Source organism: Apteryx mantelli, chromosome 1, assembly GCF_036417845.1.
Source record: "Apteryx mantelli isolate bAptMan1 chromosome 1, bAptMan1.hap1, whole genome shotgun sequence".
NCBI lineage: Eukaryota > Metazoa > Chordata > Aves > Apterygiformes > Apterygidae > Apteryx > Apteryx mantelli.
This window is the reverse complement of record NC_089978.1, coordinates 222,304,298-222,320,401: the sequence shown is the minus strand read 5'-3', so window position 1 is coordinate 222,320,401 and position 16,104 is coordinate 222,304,298. Positions and strand designations below refer to the sequence as shown.

At 70.7% G+C, this 16,104-nt stretch overlaps 1 protein-coding gene across 1 annotated transcript; it reads right to left on the bottom strand.

The window, feature by feature from the left end:
- Positions 1-2,935: 2,935 nt before the first annotated feature.
- MAPK8IP2 (mitogen-activated protein kinase 8 interacting protein 2) lies at positions 2,936-15,552 on the bottom strand. The gene is made up of 12 exons (XM_067317637.1): positions 15,428-15,552; positions 10,132-10,237; positions 9,618-9,875; positions 7,952-8,060; positions 5,448-7,865; positions 5,196-5,271; positions 4,919-5,091; positions 4,655-4,764; positions 4,393-4,512; positions 4,239-4,309; positions 3,839-3,937; positions 2,936-3,733 (listed from the first exon to the last, which is right to left on the bottom strand). The coding sequence occupies exons 1-12, from the start codon at positions 15,490-15,492 to the stop codon at positions 3,661-3,663; spliced, it is 3,678 nt and encodes a 1,225-aa protein (XP_067173738.1). The 5' UTR covers positions 15,493-15,552; the 3' UTR covers positions 2,936-3,660.
- Between the last annotated feature and the right edge of the window lie 552 nt (positions 15,553-16,104).

The window sequence follows — 16,104 nt, the reverse complement described above, 5'->3', positions numbered from 1 at the left end:
GCCGTGCTATGTTCCATGTTGTCTCTCCGCTCCGGCGCCGCCTGCGAGCCGTCCCACCGAGGGGCTTCCGCTGCCACCGGCACGGCCCTGCGGGGCTGGACGGGATGCACCGCAGCTGGGGTCCCTAGGTGGGTCCCCAGACAGGTCTCCAGGGGGTCCCCAGGCAAGTCCCTAGGTGGGTCCCCAGGGGGGTCCCCAGACAGGTCCCCAGATGACCATCCTCCCCGGGCACCTTCTCCCACCCACAGGGAGTCACAGTCGCCTCGATGACTATGGCTGGTTTTCCCCAGGACAGCTACACCCTTCATGGACACGTACTCCAGCTCCATGGTGGTGGTCCCAGTTTGACAGCACCAGTGGTACTCACTGGAATGCACTTAATGAGGTACAAGCATTGCACACTAACTGGCTGCTGAACTTTGCCCACCTGTTACTGGGCAATATTTATTGGATATTAAAATGACTATTATTCACTTATCTACCTTGTCCACCCTAACATGGACTTGACAGCATAGGAGCTAGTAGGTGGACAGGGGGCCCTTAGTACAGAGCTGCAAGTGTCACTACAAGGCACCAAGGAGAGGAAACGGAGAAGAAAGAGGGCAATTTAGATATTGAAAATGATCATTTCTCCTAGGAACACACAGCAATGGTTCAAACTGTGCCTGTGCGATGCCACAGGGATACGAGCACTGAAGCGCTACCCCAGCAGCCTCAGCATGCGCAGGTGAAGCTCAGGCATGAAAATGCAGGTTAAAACTGCAAACGTGAAACCCTTAGCAATACATGAGTCAAAGCACTTTGTGCAACACAGGCAGAGCCGCACCACGGATGAGGTCAAGGGCAGCGGCGCAGCCAGGTCCCTGGCGCGACCATGCTGAGGACCAGCAGAGCTCGTGTCCTGGGGCTGTAGCTCCGCTCTGGCCCCCCAGCACCTGGCCGGGACCTGGGACCTCAATCCGGCAGCGTGACGGGTCTGGCCAGAGGCTGAGCCTGGTCGGCGGTGGGACGGACGCAGGAGGAAGCACCAGCTGCACCAGGCTCTCCCGCCACAGGAGGAGAAACACCCTCGTTTCCAGAATAACCGCACTCACCAGGGGCTGGTTTATCCACAGGGTCCTTGTGCTGTGTCTGACAGCACCGCCGGCCACAGGCGGGGAGCCGCGGCACCGCCATCCGAGGAGACGAGGTGGTCCCCAAGGACGTCCCCGAGCTGGCGAAGGACTTCTGCTCGGGGCCTTCCTGCTCCACCGGGATGTGTTGGGGGAGAACGATGCACCTCCCTCCTCCTCTGCACTGGACTGGCCCCAAGCTGGGTCTGGACCACGCAGCAGCACATGGGTGCTGGCAAGACCGGCGCCCCCCCCCCCCCCCCCAAAACCCCGGCCCCGATGGCCCTTGCCCAGCACCATGGCAGAGCTGGGCCACAACGGACAGGGTGCTGGGCCTGGGCAGCAGCCCCAGAGCTGGCCCCACGGTTGCCGCTCGTGCCGGCACGGGGCCAGCAGGGCACAGGAGCTGGTGGCCATGGAGGGGGCGGGAGGCCTGGGCAGCCCTGGGGCAGGTCTGGCTCTCACCCTCAGGGATCAGAGGGACTGGCACGTGTCCCCCCCCCAACCCGTCCTGCCTGTCCCACCACAGGGGCTCATGTCCCACCACCACCCTCCCCTCTGCCCTGCCAACAGAGTCCAGCCACCCCCGCCAGTGTGCAGCCACCCCCTGCCTAGCCGTCCCCATGCCCAGCCGTCCACTAGCCCACCTGTCCCCATGCCCACTCGTCCCCATGTCCGCTTGTCCCCTTGCCTAGTCGTCCCCGTGTCCAGCCATTCCCTTGCCCAGCCAACCCCATGCCCACCCGTCCACTTGCCCAGCCATCCCTGTCCTGCGCCGTCATCCACGTCCATCACGCCGCCCCTCATGGCTTCTCTCCTCGTAGCCCTGGGCATGAGCCAGGAGCCTCTCCAGACCAACGCAAACATCTGATGGGTGTTTTATAGCAACGCTCCTTTCCCCAGGCCTAAAGAAGTAAATCAACCTGCCTGTGCCAACGCAAACCAACCTGCTTTCCACGGGACTTGGTGCCGCGTTGCCGGTGGCCCCGTGTGCTGCAGGTGATGGCAATAGCCGCGAAGCCCTGCTCCACGCGGGGTCTGGCCGTGCCCGTGCAGCCCAGCACTCACGCTGGCACAGGTGCCCGTGCTCCGCACCCCACGTTGCAGCGCCCTGGGGTGCGGGGAGGGAGCAGGGCTGTGGCTCGCCTGCCACGGTGCACCCCGGGGTTTTCCTCCGCTAGCGTAACTTGCCTGCTGCCCCTCAGGTTGCTCCAGCATCCCCAGAAGTGGGACCCCGTAGTGCAGACCTTGTGGTGCATCAACATCCCCAGAAGAGCCCCGAGCCTCCCCGTGGGCCTGTTCTTGCACGGTGCCCCCCCCATGCCAGTGCCGGTGCCAGGTGAGGAGGTGAGCAGGGCAGTGGGAGCAGTGCCTGGGCCCCGGCTCCGCTGCGGCGCAGCTGGGCAGAGGTGGGCAGGCCTGGAGGCAGCAGGATTTCACAGAGCTGCGAGGTGCTCAGCACAGCACCCTCGCACCCCGGTGTGGCACACCCGGCCCTGCACGGCCCACCTGCGCCTCCCGCACTCTGCACCCTGCTGCTTCTGCATCCATGTCAGTGCATCCCGCACGCCTCGTTGCACCCTGCTGCTTCTGCATCTGTGTCGGTGCACCCCGCACGCCTCGTTGCACCTTGCACACCCTGCTCCTCCTGCTCCCATGTTGGTGCACCCAGCTCTCCTCGGCGCACCCTGCTCTCCTCCGTGCTGTGCACCCACCCTGCACCCCCATGAAGCAGGAACCCGTGGACACGTGTCCGCACACCAACGGCCCGTGGAGCTGCCCGCCACCGGCAAGGCTCCGACAGAGCGGCCCAGCCCTCACGGTCACACCAAGCATATATTTTATTGAAAGACCAACTGGATGACAAGGCAGTGAGGGGAGAACCTTTAACCAGGGTTTTGTACAAGTTACAGTTGCTCAGGACTCCTCTTGTTGTTTCGAGTTACGAGATAAATATTGGTACATAGAGCGGAGTGGAGTTATCGTCACTAAACTAGCACTGATCGGATATAGGGGGCCGGCAAGCAAAAGAAACCACCAGGCACAGCAGTGAGGAGCGGGGGCGGCCGCGGGCCCGGTGCCGCGGGCCGGCTCCCACCGCGGCCCCCCGCCGGCACGGCCCCCGGCCGGGGCAGGCTTTCCTCGCGTGGGGCAGATACATTCAGCCGCGCGGGGGGCTGGCGCCGGCGGCGATGGGCCGGGGCGGGCGGGGGGGGGACGACGACCGCGTGCAGCCGGAGATGCTCAACCCCGGCACCGCTTTTCCCTGCCCCGTGGCCCCGCGCGCCCGCCGTGGCCCCGGCCCCGCTGCAGCCCCCGGGGGCCGCCCCGGCCCCGCCGGGCTTTGCTCATGCAGGGGGGGCGGCTGCGCCCCGCGGTGCCCCGGCCCCGGAGAAGCGGCGAGGGTGCGCGGTGAGTCCGTGGGGCAGGGGCCGGAGCGTGTGCAGGAGGGGCCAAGCCGGCTGGTCGTGGGGTCGGACAGAGTCTCTGGCCAGCTGCGGGGCTGGAGGGGGGGGCGCGGAAGCGGGAGCCACAGTGACTCGCCCCCTTACTCCAGGTAAATGTCCTCTGTGGGGCAGGCGTATTCCAGGTGCTCCTGGTAATATTCCTGAAACGCTCGTCTGCAAGGCAAGCGCCGGGCGAGAGGCAGCTCAGGGCCGGGAACGCGGCGCCGGCTCCCGGTGCCGACCCCGGCACGGCCCCCCATCCCGGCCGCCCCGGCTTACCCGACACACTCGGCGACGTGCCGCATGGATTCCTGGGAGACGAAGACGTGGCAGGCGAAGCGGCTCAGCACCGGGTGCTTGGTGATGAACCCGAAGTAGCTGCGGCGGGAGGGCAGGGTGAGGGCCGCGGACCGCCCCCCCCCCGGCCCTGCCCCATGGGCAGCCCCACAGCCACGGGGAAACCCCCCCCCCGGGAGCCCGCAGCCCCGGTGACCCACGCTGCGACGGGGACCCACCGGGGAGACCAGCACCGGAGGAGGAGGAGCGCGGCCAGCAGGACCGGCCCCGGGGCGAGGGATGGAGCGGGGGTCCCCGGGGCTGAGACCCCAGGCCCAGCCGCGGAGCCGGGAGCACCCCAGCGCCGAGCGGCAGCCCCCGCGCGGGCAGGACGGGGTCTCACCAGCTGTTCCTGGGGTGGCACCCGCAGAAGGAGATGTTCTTCATCTGGAAGAAGTGGCTGCACCGCTCAAACTGGAAGAGAAAACCCCGCTGGAGCGCGCCAGAGCCCGCGGGAAGACCCCGCCGCCGCCGCCGCCCGCCCCGGCGCCCCTCACCTCCTCGTCCCGGCTGTACTCGTTCACCGTCAGGATGAGCTTGATGCCTTGCAGCGTGATCTCCAGGTCGCAGCTGGCCGGCGGGCGCAAGTGCACCGTCAGCTTCCTGGTGGTGGCAATCTGGGGATGCCGGACGGGGCGTCAGGCGGGGGGGGGGGAGCTCCGGGCAGGTCTGCGGAGGTGTCCCCCCCCCCCGGCCCAGATGCCGGCCAAGGGCTCCGGTCGCCCCCGGCAAGACGTGCGCCGGCCCAAGGAAACCCACCTTCTGCATGGCGGCGCAGAGGATGCCGTTGCCCTGATGGTAGGGCACCTCCACGGAGCCCAGGAACTGCACGTTGAAGCGCTCCACCCAGCACGGGTTCCTCTTGAGGCCTGCAAGGGGAGAAGCCAGCCCTGGGGACGGCCGCCCCACGAGAGACCCGGGACGGGACGGAGGAGCCATGGAGACGTGCATCGCCTCGGCCGACCTGCCTTTGCTCCGTGGCCTCCCGCCGCCCTCCGTGTCCCGGCCGGACCTTGCCCCTACCTATAACGTCGCGGGCTTGGCCGACGACCTCGTGGGCGTAGAAGGCGGGGAAGATGCCCCTCTCGCCCGTCCGCATGTTGTAGCCCCGGTACCAGTAGTCGTCCTCCTCCAGCTCCACCAGGATGGGGTCGTCCACGTCCAGCTCCAGCTCGTCCTCGTGGCGCGGGATGAACCTGCGGGCAGGGAGGGCGGAAGGAGGGCGCTCGCCCGGCAGCCGGCCCCCCACCCCCCCCCCACCACCACGCCACGCGGGCCGGTGCCGGGGCGCGTTGCTCACCTGAAGACGGCCCGGTGGGTTTGCTCCCGTTCCTCCCCGTTCACCATGCAGGAGAACAGCCCGAAGGACTCGGTGCCTGCGGGCAGACGGCGGCTGTGGCGGGGTGGGGGGGGGGGGGGCTGGCGGCCCCCACGGCCCCTCCACGCTGCGAGACGCTGGGCCCCCTGAAGGACCGTCCCCGCTGCCATCCCGTCCCCGTCCCCAGGACGGCGGCGCACAGCCAGCCTCACCGCCGCGCCGCGGGGCACTTACTGGAGGAGCGGGACGTGCTGTTGACGAAGACGTTGAGGAACTTCTTGGAGAACTGGAGGTCGGCCTCGGGGGACGAGTCCTCGGAGGAGCTGCGGGCGTCGGGCGCCGCCAGCGCGTCCCCAAAGGCCGCCTCGTCCTCCAGGTCGCAGTGGTCGCAGGCGCGCAGCAGGTCGCTGTCGTCGCTCAGCACCGAGGTGCAGCGCCGCAGGCTCACCAGCTCCAGCTGCGTGTGCTCGTCCACCACCAGCGTGTACTTCATCGAGTCGTAGGCCAGGGACTCGTCCAGCGCCCGCGGCTCCAGCGCCTCGGGGGCCGGCGACGGCGGCAGGTCGCCGGCGAAGCCCCGCGGGTCCTCGGGGAAGGGGGAGCCCTTCAGGCTGCCGAGGTAGGGCGCCTCGTCCTCGTCCGTGGAGTAGGCCATGGTGAAGCAGCGGTTGGTCTTGGCCGTGGAGACGTCCAGGGCAGGCGGGAAGGCGTCGGGGTCCTGCCCCAGGGGCTCTAACCGGACGTCGTCGATCATGTCGTTGTCCTCCAGGATGCCCGAGTCCAGGTCCTTGTCGATGGCCCAGTCCTTCGGGCTGCCCGCGGGCTCTCCCTCGGCGGAGGCGGCGTCCGTCCCGGCCGTGCCGCCGGGGGAGCCGCGCGGGACGGCGCGGGGTGGCCCCGTGCAGCAGCCGAAGGTGGCCAGGACCTCGGAGCCGCCCAGCCGGTCGATGGTGACGGGGCGCCCCGGGAACACGGGCGCGATGGTGTCGTTGGTCGGGTTGCTCAGGAAGAGGTAGGGACCGGGGTCGTCCGCGGGCGGCTCCGGCGCCGGCTCCGTCCCGGTGCCGGTGCTCAGGGACCGCTCGTCCTCGGCGCGCTGCAGGGAGCTGCGCAGCGTCTCCATGTCCACCAGCTCGATGCTGCGCTGGGAGCAGGAGAGCGCGGCCGGCTCTGCCTCGCTCACCGGGGAGTCCCGCAAGCCGGGCTCCCCGTCCAGCGCCTCGCTCAGCAGCTCGGGCTCCAGGTCGGAGGCCGGCGAGATGGTGTCGCAGAGCGAGTGGGTCTGCTGGAAGCACTCGTCCGGGCACTTGATGGGGTAGGAGCCCTCCGAGATCATCTTGTTGACGAGGTTGCTGAGCAGCCAAGGCGAGTCCGAGTCCTCGCTGAGGTCGGGCTCCGACTCCGAGTCGGAGTCGTACTCGCTGTTGTCCTCGTCGTCTGCCTCAGGCATGAGCTTGGGCCCCACGGGCAGGTAGAAGGAGCGCCGGATGCTCTCCAAGCTGTGGTCCGGGTCAATCTTCAGGTCCAGGGGGCTGGACGCAGACACCTCCGTCTGGTCCACGGGCACGGAGGAGTCCTCCGGGTTCAGGCTGTCATAGTAACCCTCCATCTTGAGCTCCGCCAGGCTCTCCCTCCTCACCACGCCGCTCTCCGGGAGCTCCGTCTCCAGGGTCTCCTCCTCCTCCTCCTTGCCCTTGTCCAGCAGCAGGGAGTCCTTGATGCCCATGACGCCCGGCGCCTCCAGCTCCGTCTCCAGCTCGGCCTCCGAGGTGGGGGAGCTGGCCTCCTCGATGGAGTTGGTGAGGTGGGAGGACCTGCCGCTGCTGCTGTCGCTGCTCAGGTCGAGCTCCGTCTCCGAGATGGAGGAGATCATGTTGCTGACCAGGCGCCCGGAGGCGAAAGCCGCCTCGATCTCCCCCTCCACGTCCGAGTCGGAGCCGGGCGAGCTGAGGTCTTCGCTGTGCCGGCTGCAGGGCAGGAAGGGCTTGGAGTTCCTGCTGGTGAGGTCGGCCTCGATGCCGGGGTCCGAGGAGGGCGAGGTGGTCTCCGAGGAGCCCGAGGGGCGCCCGCGCACGCTGGCCGCCCGGCTGCGGTGGGGGCCCTCGCCGTCGGAGCTCAGCGGCTCCGCCAGCCCCGCCAGGCAGGCGTAGGCGCCCAGCGGCCGGGACCCCCGTCCCGCTCCCCGGCCGGCGGGGGCTCCGGCGCCCGGCTCCTCCTCGGACAGCGGGGTGCCGCACCGCTCGGCGGGGGCCGGAGGGACGACGCCTGCCGCCGGGCTCCCCCCGCCGCCGGCCACCGCCGGCTCCGGCTCCGGCTCGGCACCGCGGGCGTCGGGCGCCGCGGGGCTCCGGGGCTCCGAGGCGGCGGGCGAGAGAGGCGGCGCGGGGGGCGACGGGCGGCGGCGCGGCGGGGAGAGCGGCGGCCGGGGCGCCGAGGCGATGATGTTCATGTTGTAATCCTCCCCGGCGGCGCTGGCGGGCGGCGGGTTCCCGCACGCCGGCGGCCCGCGGCTGTTGCCTTCCGCGTCGTAGCGGGAGGGCGGCCGCGGGGTCGGGGTCGGGGTCGGCGCGGCCTCCCCTGGGCTCGGCCCCGGGCCCCTCCGGCTTTCCAGGCAGGGTCCGTCCTGGATGCAGGGGTGCGGAGACGCGTGCCCTGCGGAGGAAGAGCGGAGCGCCGTCAGCCCCGGGGAGCCGTCCCCTCGCGGCGCTGCCCCGTCCCGCACGGCCGGCGGCGCTCACCAGCGTGCGAGGAAGAGGAGGAGGAGGAGCAGTGGAGAAGGGCGTCCTGCCACGTGGTCCGATGCGCGGGAGCGGGAGGCGGGTAGCTGCCGTTGTTGTTCAGGGAGTCCTGCGGAAGGGAAGAGCCGGGGGCTGCAGGGACACGCTTCGGGCACGGAGCCGGCGGGGGCAGCCGGCGTTTGGGAAGTGCCAGGGGAGGGGAGGAAGACCGTGCGGAGGCACCGGCATGGCTGTGCACTGGCCCACGCGTTGCCAACACGGGCAGCGTGACCCGGGGCCACCCCACCGCGGTGCCACCTCGCCTGGGACCAGCCACCACCGCGGCACCGTCCCATGTTCACGTCCCGACCTGGGGCCGCCCCATGACTCCTCCGCAGGGTTCCCCGCCGGCTTGGCAGCACCGGGGCCACGTGCCCAGGGGCTCATCCGGATTAAAGCCGAGACGCCCCCAGCTCCCCTGCCCGTCAGCCGGCGGACACGGAGCGACGGGGCCGCGGGGGGAAGCTCAGGATGGGTCTGGCACCGCCGCAGCACTGTGCATCCCGCATCCGCGCCCTGGCCCAGCGGGGGCCTCGGCCACAGCCGCCCGTCCAGCCGAGCGGATTAGTCCCGCGAGCGGCCGGGTGGGAAGCGGCAGGCAGTGATAATCCCGCGGGGCGGCGGGGATTAGTGCCGGGGGCCGGCGCGACGTGCAGCAGGGCACGGAGCACGCGTGGCCGGGCAGCGCCTCCAGCCGCGCGGGATGGGGACGGGGACGGGAGCGAGCAAAGGGCCGGGCATCCCCACGAGCCGGGCGGCAGCGGGAGCTGGAGCCGGAGCCAGCCACCTCCTCGCGCCCGGCGGGACTCCGCCATCTCCCTCGCCGGCGTGCCAGCACGGGGGAGCCCCGGGCTTCGCCCGCCCCCGCGCCGCCGGCAGCCTGGGCACCCCGAGCCCGGCGCGGCGTGGGATGGGACGGGACGGCGCTGCCGCCCGCGGACGGAGGCGGCGGAGCCCGAAACACCCCCGGCGCCATGGCAACGGCACCGGATGCTGGCAGCATCGCACGCGGCTGCCCACGCACGTCGCCACCGCCGCCGCGCAGCCGCCCGCCGGGCCACGCACCGAGACACGCGTGCGTGCGGACCCCGCTGGCACATCGCCCACGGCACGGCCGGCGCCCGGGGACGCCCTGCAGCACCACGTGCGCGAGAGCCCACGGGAGCCCCCGGTCCCCCGTGCTGGGGGTGGAAGAGGAACACGGCAGCAGGTGCACGCACATGCACACGCATGCACACGCGACCCTCGATGCCGTGCAAAGCTCCTTCCACACGACGCCCTGCTGCGCCATGCATCGAGCGGGCAGTGCTCAGCGCCTCGCACCTCTCCCCACGCAGAGACCTCCCGGGCCCTGAGCGCACCCCGGAGCCCCGCGCGTGGGGACAGGGCCCCCCCGCCGCAGGGACCCTCTGGCCACGGGCTGGCAGGGAGCGTGCCAGGGCCCCGAAACCCTGCGGTGCCGGGCACACGGACCTCGGCCCACTGCCCCATCTGCCCTCCCCACAGAGACCCCCGACCCCTCTCTGCCCGCACGGAGCCCCGGGCGCAGAGACCCCCGGGTGCAAGGGGGACACCTCCGGCGGCCGCCCCGACGAGCGGAGCCGAGCGGAGCCGAGTCACGGCTCACCTGGGTGCCCGGCGCTGTCAGGTTGAGGGTGGTGGGCCGGTGCTTCTGCGTCTCCTCCACGGCGGGCGAGGGGATGGGCGAGGCCGAAGGCGACGGTGGAGCTTCCAGCTCGTTGCCCTCCTCCTCCTCCTCCTCCTCCTCCTCCTCCTCTTCCTCCTCCTCTTCCTCGTTGTCGTCGATCATCTCGAACTCCTGGAAGTCATCCTGGAAGGTGCACACGGGGTGCGGCTGCTCGCTGCGCTCCAGCACCAGGCAGTCCTGCAGGCGACGCGGCACCGGGTTAGCGGGCAGGGACACGCCGCCCCGGCACCGGGGGTCTCCGAGCAGAGGGCGGCACGCTCCGGCCTGGCTGCGCTCTCCGGCGGTGCCGGGAAGAGCCGAGCAAGCTGGAGCCAGGCGGGACGGGCACCGCGCCAGCTGCGGAGCCACCTGCACCCCCCGGCCGTGCCGCGGCGGCTCCGCTTGGGATACAGGGTGCTCGCCCCGGCACGGCGCCCGGCACCGCGGCCCTCACCTTCTCGTAGTGGTCCGAGTCGTAGTTGAGTCCGATGCCGCAGTCGTCCGTGATCTCCGACAGGTCCTCGTCGTCGAACTCCTCCAGGCTGATGTCCTGGGGGGGCCTGGGGAGAGGGGCCGGCGGCGTCAGGGACGGGGGCAGCGGGAGCGGAGCGGGGAACGCCGCCGGCTCCAGCGGAGCAGCCCCAGCCGCCGGCTTCACTCCGTCTCGCCTTGCCGAGATTTCCATGGAACGACCCGGATTCACCGCCTGCCCGTGCGCCGCGGCAGGGAAAGCCCGATGCCGGCGCGCTGCCCGTCTCCCGGCCGGCCGGCAAAACCCTCAACCCAGGACCGGCGCACGCCGCAGAGCCGGCACAGGGAACGGACGGGGGAACTGGCGCCGCTGGGTTTTCGGTGCTTTGCCGCTCGCTCGGCTTTGGGGATTTATTTCGAGCTCAGCCTGGGCCGGAGCGTCGCGCCTTTGTGCAGGTTTCCTCGTAGCTCGGCACCGCGCTCGCCTCCCCGGGCTTCGCCTCCACGGCCCCGCGGCGGGGATGCTCCGGCGGGGGCTTTGCCCCGAGATCCCTGGCATTTTTCGGTTCGCCTACCTGCCGGCATGACGTTCGCGGTCCGACAAGCAAGCCCAGGGCTGCCCTACTGCCTAAGAAAAATACCGGGGTAAAGCTGGTCAAAAAAATTAAAACAAGCCATTTCCCTGTCAGGAAGGAGGGTGTCATGGAAACCAAAATTTTCTGCAGGGGAAAAAAAAAAAAAGAAGAAGAAGAAAAGGAAAAGATTACTCTTGGCAGAATTTTCCATCAGGAAAACGGAAACTAAACGTTTCTGGCCAATATCTAGTCTGCGAGGCGCCGCCGTGCCCGGGGCCGCGGCTGGGGACCCTGCGCCGCCCCGGCAGGAGGAGAGGGCACGGAGCCCGCAGCGCTCCGGCAGCGCTCCCGCCGGGATGCGCCTGGCTCCCGGCTCCGGCCCCGCATGGGGACGCGTGCCGGCAGCGGGGAGCTCAGCCGTCGAGAGCCGGCGGCCGGCACTGCCGCCCCGCATCGCACCCCGCCTTGGTTAGAAACGAGTCCGGGTTGCTTCTCCTTCCTTTGCTTTCTATTTTTACCCCTAACTCCCATTTTCGAGCTCCTCGCGCAGATACGGATGCCGGGAGCTCACTCTGATTTTACAGATTTTCCCCTAATCGCATAATTCCAGAAAGTAGGCCATCAAGGCAGCGTCAAACACTGCGATCCACGGCGAAGCCCCCAGCGCGGGCGGCGGGTGCTGGGGCCTCGGCGTGGGGCCGGCGGACGCTGGGGCTTCGCTCCGTGCAGCCGCTCCGAGTCCCGCGGCCTGGCAGAAAGGGGCTCGGAGGGGCCGGGATCCTCGGAGATGTGCCCGAGGCCGGTCCCTGGATGCACTCTTCTTCCCGCGCTCCCAGCCCGGGGCGGGATAACTGCTCCGTCGGCCCAGCCGGGATGCCCCGACCTGCCATCCGTGGCCCCGCTGCAGCCCCGGGAGAGCGGGGCACCTCCGCGCCGTTCCCAGGCGGATGGGTGACGAGCGCCGCGGAGCAGGAGCTGCGACGGCGACGCCGGGGACGGGCGCACGCGCGCGCACCTTGCTGCGGGGGGAGAGGAGCCCGGCGCGCGTGCGCACGGCGAGCTGCCGCGGGCCTGGCTTTCCGACAGGGAGCGACAGACAACGAGGCCACGGGAAGATTGAATTCTCCTAATTATTTTCAGATCAGCTCCCTGGACAGTTCTCCCCTGGAAGTGGTCACATTGCAAGGGCTGCTTGCATGGGAAAGGGCCGGGGACGGCGACCAAGCGCTGCAGGCGGCGGGGTGCCCCCGGCTCCGTGCCCGCGGGGGCGGCAAGGCCGGCAAGGAGCACTCCGGGGAGCCCCGGAGCACCAATGCCGAGCCCGGCTCTATGCCCGCCACTCACGGCAGCGCAGGAGCACCCTGCGGCTGTCCCCACCGCAGCCGGTCCCCAAGACCAAGGACCTGTCTCGGACCAGCCACGTGCGCAGCCCAGGCATTTCGCAGCGATTCCTCCCTGCCGCATCTCCTTTTGCATCTCTCGCCATTGCCACCCATCACAGCAACACCCACCCCACGAAGCCCCGGGACGGGAACGACCTTCCCAAGGGCCTGGCTGGAAAGAGGCACAGTTTGGATTCAGGCCTTGCGAGGCCTGGCTGAAGCCAGGAATTATCCACCTGTCTCCATTAGGAGCATCACAAATATTGCTGTTAGGAGCATCACAAACTGCTCCCCTTGTGGTGGCAACATCTCCATGGGCTTTATCCTTCCGCAGACGGAGACCCTTCCGGGCAACGGGGCGACTCGCGCGCCTCGGGGAGGGTCTCGCTGGCAAGCAGGGAGACCTCAAGCACAGCGGCGGGCGCTGCGCCTTGCAGGACGGCACGGCAAGGCGCTGGGTGCACGGGGCCCTCCGGCTCCGGCCGAGGCCTCGGGGGCTGGCGCCGACTCAAGCCCGTTCCGGCAGGCGGGTGCGAGAAGCCCAGCAAAGACGCAGCGCGCGCAGCACCGTGCTGCTGCCGCCACGCCGGGCTCCAGGCCCTCTCCCGCCGGCAGGAGCGGCAGGGCACCCCGCGGCGCCGCTCAGCGGAGAGGAGCCCGCAGACCCCCTGCTTCCCGGCACGGTGCGGACCCGGAGCCTTTGGTGCAAGCTCCCAGGGATTTGACCCAGTTTCCCGGCGCAGGGGTGCAGCTCCCGCACCCCGCACGCTGCGCCCTCCTCCTGGCGAGGAGCGGAGCGGGTCCCAGCAGCCAGCGCGACGCAGTCGCTGCTCCTTCGGCCTCCGCCCCTGCCTCCGGGCTTCCCCACCGCCCTCCGGCTCTGCTCAAAGCCGGTGTCAGGGGCCTTAAACGCCGAACGCTCCTGCACGAGCCAAGGGGAAGATGGATCGTCTGTGGCCAAGAGAATAACGGATGTGACTAGAACAGGAGCCAGGCTGCTGCTGCGTGTCCCTCTGGAGCACAAGGACAGAGGGAGATGCGGAAAAGCAGCGTATCGCTACGGGACGGGAGGAGAGGGCTTCGCTGCGGGGGCCCAGCCCGTGGAACTCGCTGCCGCAGGAGCAGGAGCGTTTGGAGGCGGAGGCGCATCCGACGTGGCTACGGCCAAGAGCACGGTTGCGGGGTTTGCAACGCCCTCCGCGGGCTCGAACTCCCCGGGGGGGCAGGAGCCAGCCCCTTCCTCGGCCCGGAGCTTCCCCACGCCCCCGAGGGCTGGCTGGGAGCTGAGGGCTCCGGCCTCGCTGCCTCGTGCGGCCCCGCTGTGGAGTCTGCGGGGACGCGTCCCCGGCCCAGGCCTGACACCGCGACCTCTGCGGTGACCTGCTAGCGGGCCAGCTCTGACCCCCCACGTAACACGCGGCAGGGTTGGAGCTCCGGGGGGCTGCATGGGGAGAGCTGGGCAGGGGAGCCCTGCGAGGAGGACACGACCGCCTGGAAAACGCAGCCAAGACTCCCCCAGGGAATTGCTCTCGGGGCCCAGATCCCAAGCAGGAGGCAGGAACGAGCAGAACAGCCAGAGACAGAGGCTGTGTCCTCCCCACCACGCTCCCCGCAACACCACCGCAAGCGGGGACGTTCCTGGGGTCCCACCATGACCTGGGGAAAGGGATGACCCGGGAAGCAGCCACGAGACCTGCCCAATGTGGGTCAGAACCAGCCAACAAAGATGTCCAGCATCCGGACTACACCTCAGCTCCCCTGGTCCTCAGGCCCCCCGGGGCCTCTCCAGGTGCCCACCACCACCACCACCTCCCACCTTCCAACCAGCTGCCGAGACCCCACCATCCACGCTGAGCCAGCCTGGCTTGGCCACCTCCTGGCCTTTCCACCCCACGGGCACAGCTCCCATCCAGCCCCACATGCTGGCCCACAGCCCCCAGCCTGGGCTGCACCCCAGCCCCTGCCAAGGCCACCAGTGGGGCCGGTGGGTGAGAGCCCTGCAGCATCTGCCCTCCTCGCTCCATGCGAGGCCAGTTGGCAGCTCGGCCCTGCCGCCTCCAGCTCCCACGGGACCTGCTGGAAAGGTGACCTGCGTCAGGCTGCACCCGGGCCCGGACACTCCTCCCGCGGCGGAGAGAGGCCTGGGAGCGACTGCTTTCAGCAAGCACCGCGTTTCCCCCCAGCTCGACCTCGGAAGCACTGAGCCTGCTCGGATGGAGCAGCTCGGGCAGGTCTCTGGGGCGTTTGCCGAGAGCAAACCGAGCGGAAGCTCCTTCTCCACGCACCAACGACAGGGTTTTCCACGGCAGGCCAAACCTGGGCGGCAAATCCCTTCTCCTCTCGCGCCAGAGCGCGCTGAACCGCCAGCCCCCACTCCCCCCCCCGACGCCACAGAGCGGCCTGGCCTGGTCGGGCCTGGTTTCTGGTGCGAGGAACGCGCAGAGCCCGCGGCAGCGCTGCGGGAGGAATCGAGGCACAGCGCGAGCCGGGAGAGACAAAGAGACGCCAGCCGGTGCCGCTTCCCCGCGGCTCCCGGGGACGCGCGGGGCAGGGGTCAGACCCGCCGGCACCGCGCGCCCCGACCCACGGGGACCGGCGTGGCCCCACGGCGCAGCCGGGCCCCCGCCCGCAGCGGCTCTGCCCCCCGGCCGGGCGTCGCGGCGGGGAGCGGGCGGGCTGGGGGCGGCGGGGCGCAGGCTGCGGCCCCCCGCGAGGCCCCGGCGGCTCGGGCGATGCGGCGGAGGCTGGTGCAAGCGCCGATCGCCCAAACGGGAGCTGCGCCCGCGCGGGGGTGGCCCGGCCCGGCCCGGCCCGGGGGGGCGGCGGCAGCAGCAGCATCCGCGGGGCGGCTCGCCGGGCCCGGGCGGCGGCGGCGGCGGCTCCGCGCAGCCGGGAGCCGCAAGGTGAACGGGGAGACGCGGAGCGGCGAAACTTCCCGCAGGACGCGGGGCCCCGCTCCGCGCTGCGGGACCGCGGGGTCCGACTCGCCTCGCTGCGGCCCCCCCGGGCCCGGCCGCCCCCTCCCCTCCTCTCCTCTCCGCGGCCCGGCCCGGTCCCGGCCCGCAGCCGGCGCCAAGGGCGGCGCGTCGGGCAGGGCAGCACCGAGCCGAGCCGAGCCGAGCCCGCAGCGCCGCGCCCGCAGCGGGCCCCAGCGCCCCGGGCGGCACCGCACAGCACCGCACCGCACCGCACCGCGCCCGGCCGCACCCGCACCCGCACCCGCACCGGCCCGCAGCACCGGCCCCGCCGCCCCGGAGCGGAGCGGAGCGGGCCGGAACGGGTGGCGGAGGCGGAGGCGGTGGCGGTGGGGCGCCGCGCTCACCTGCATCCCGGCGGCGAGAGCGAGTGGAAGGTGGAGAGCGAGAACATCTCGGCGCGATCCGCCATCTTCTCCCGGCCGGGGCTGCGCCGGACTGCGGAGCTGCGCGGGGCTGCGCGGGGCCGCGCGGGCGGGCGGGGCCGCGCGGGCACCGGGGCGGCGGCGGCGGCGGCGGCGGGAGGCGGCGGGGGCCGCGGCGCGGAGCGGGGTGCGCGGGGGGCCGGGGCCGGGCGCCGCGCGGGAGCCTTATAGCGAGGGAGGAGCAGGGGCGGTGCGGGGAGGGGCGGGGGCCGCCTCGGGGGGGGGGAGGGCTGCTGGGGGGAGCGGGGCCGTATGGGGAGGGCAGAGGGGGGAGGTATGGGGAGGGCAGAGGGGGCTGTATAGGGAGAGGGGAGAGAGATGTATAGGAAGGGGAGAGGGAGATGTATAGGGAGGGCAGAGGGGGATGTATAGGGAGGGAAAAGGGGCCTGTATAGGGAGAGGGGAGAGAGATGTATAGGAAGGGGAGAGGGGCCTGTATAGGGAGAGGGGAGAGAGAGATGTATAGGGAGGGAAAAGGGGCCTGTATAGGGAGGGGAGAGGGGGCTGTTTAGGGGAGAAGGGGATGTATAGGGAGGGGAGAGAGATATGTAGGGAAGGGAGAGGGGGATGTATAGGGAGAGGAGAGGGGGATGTATAGG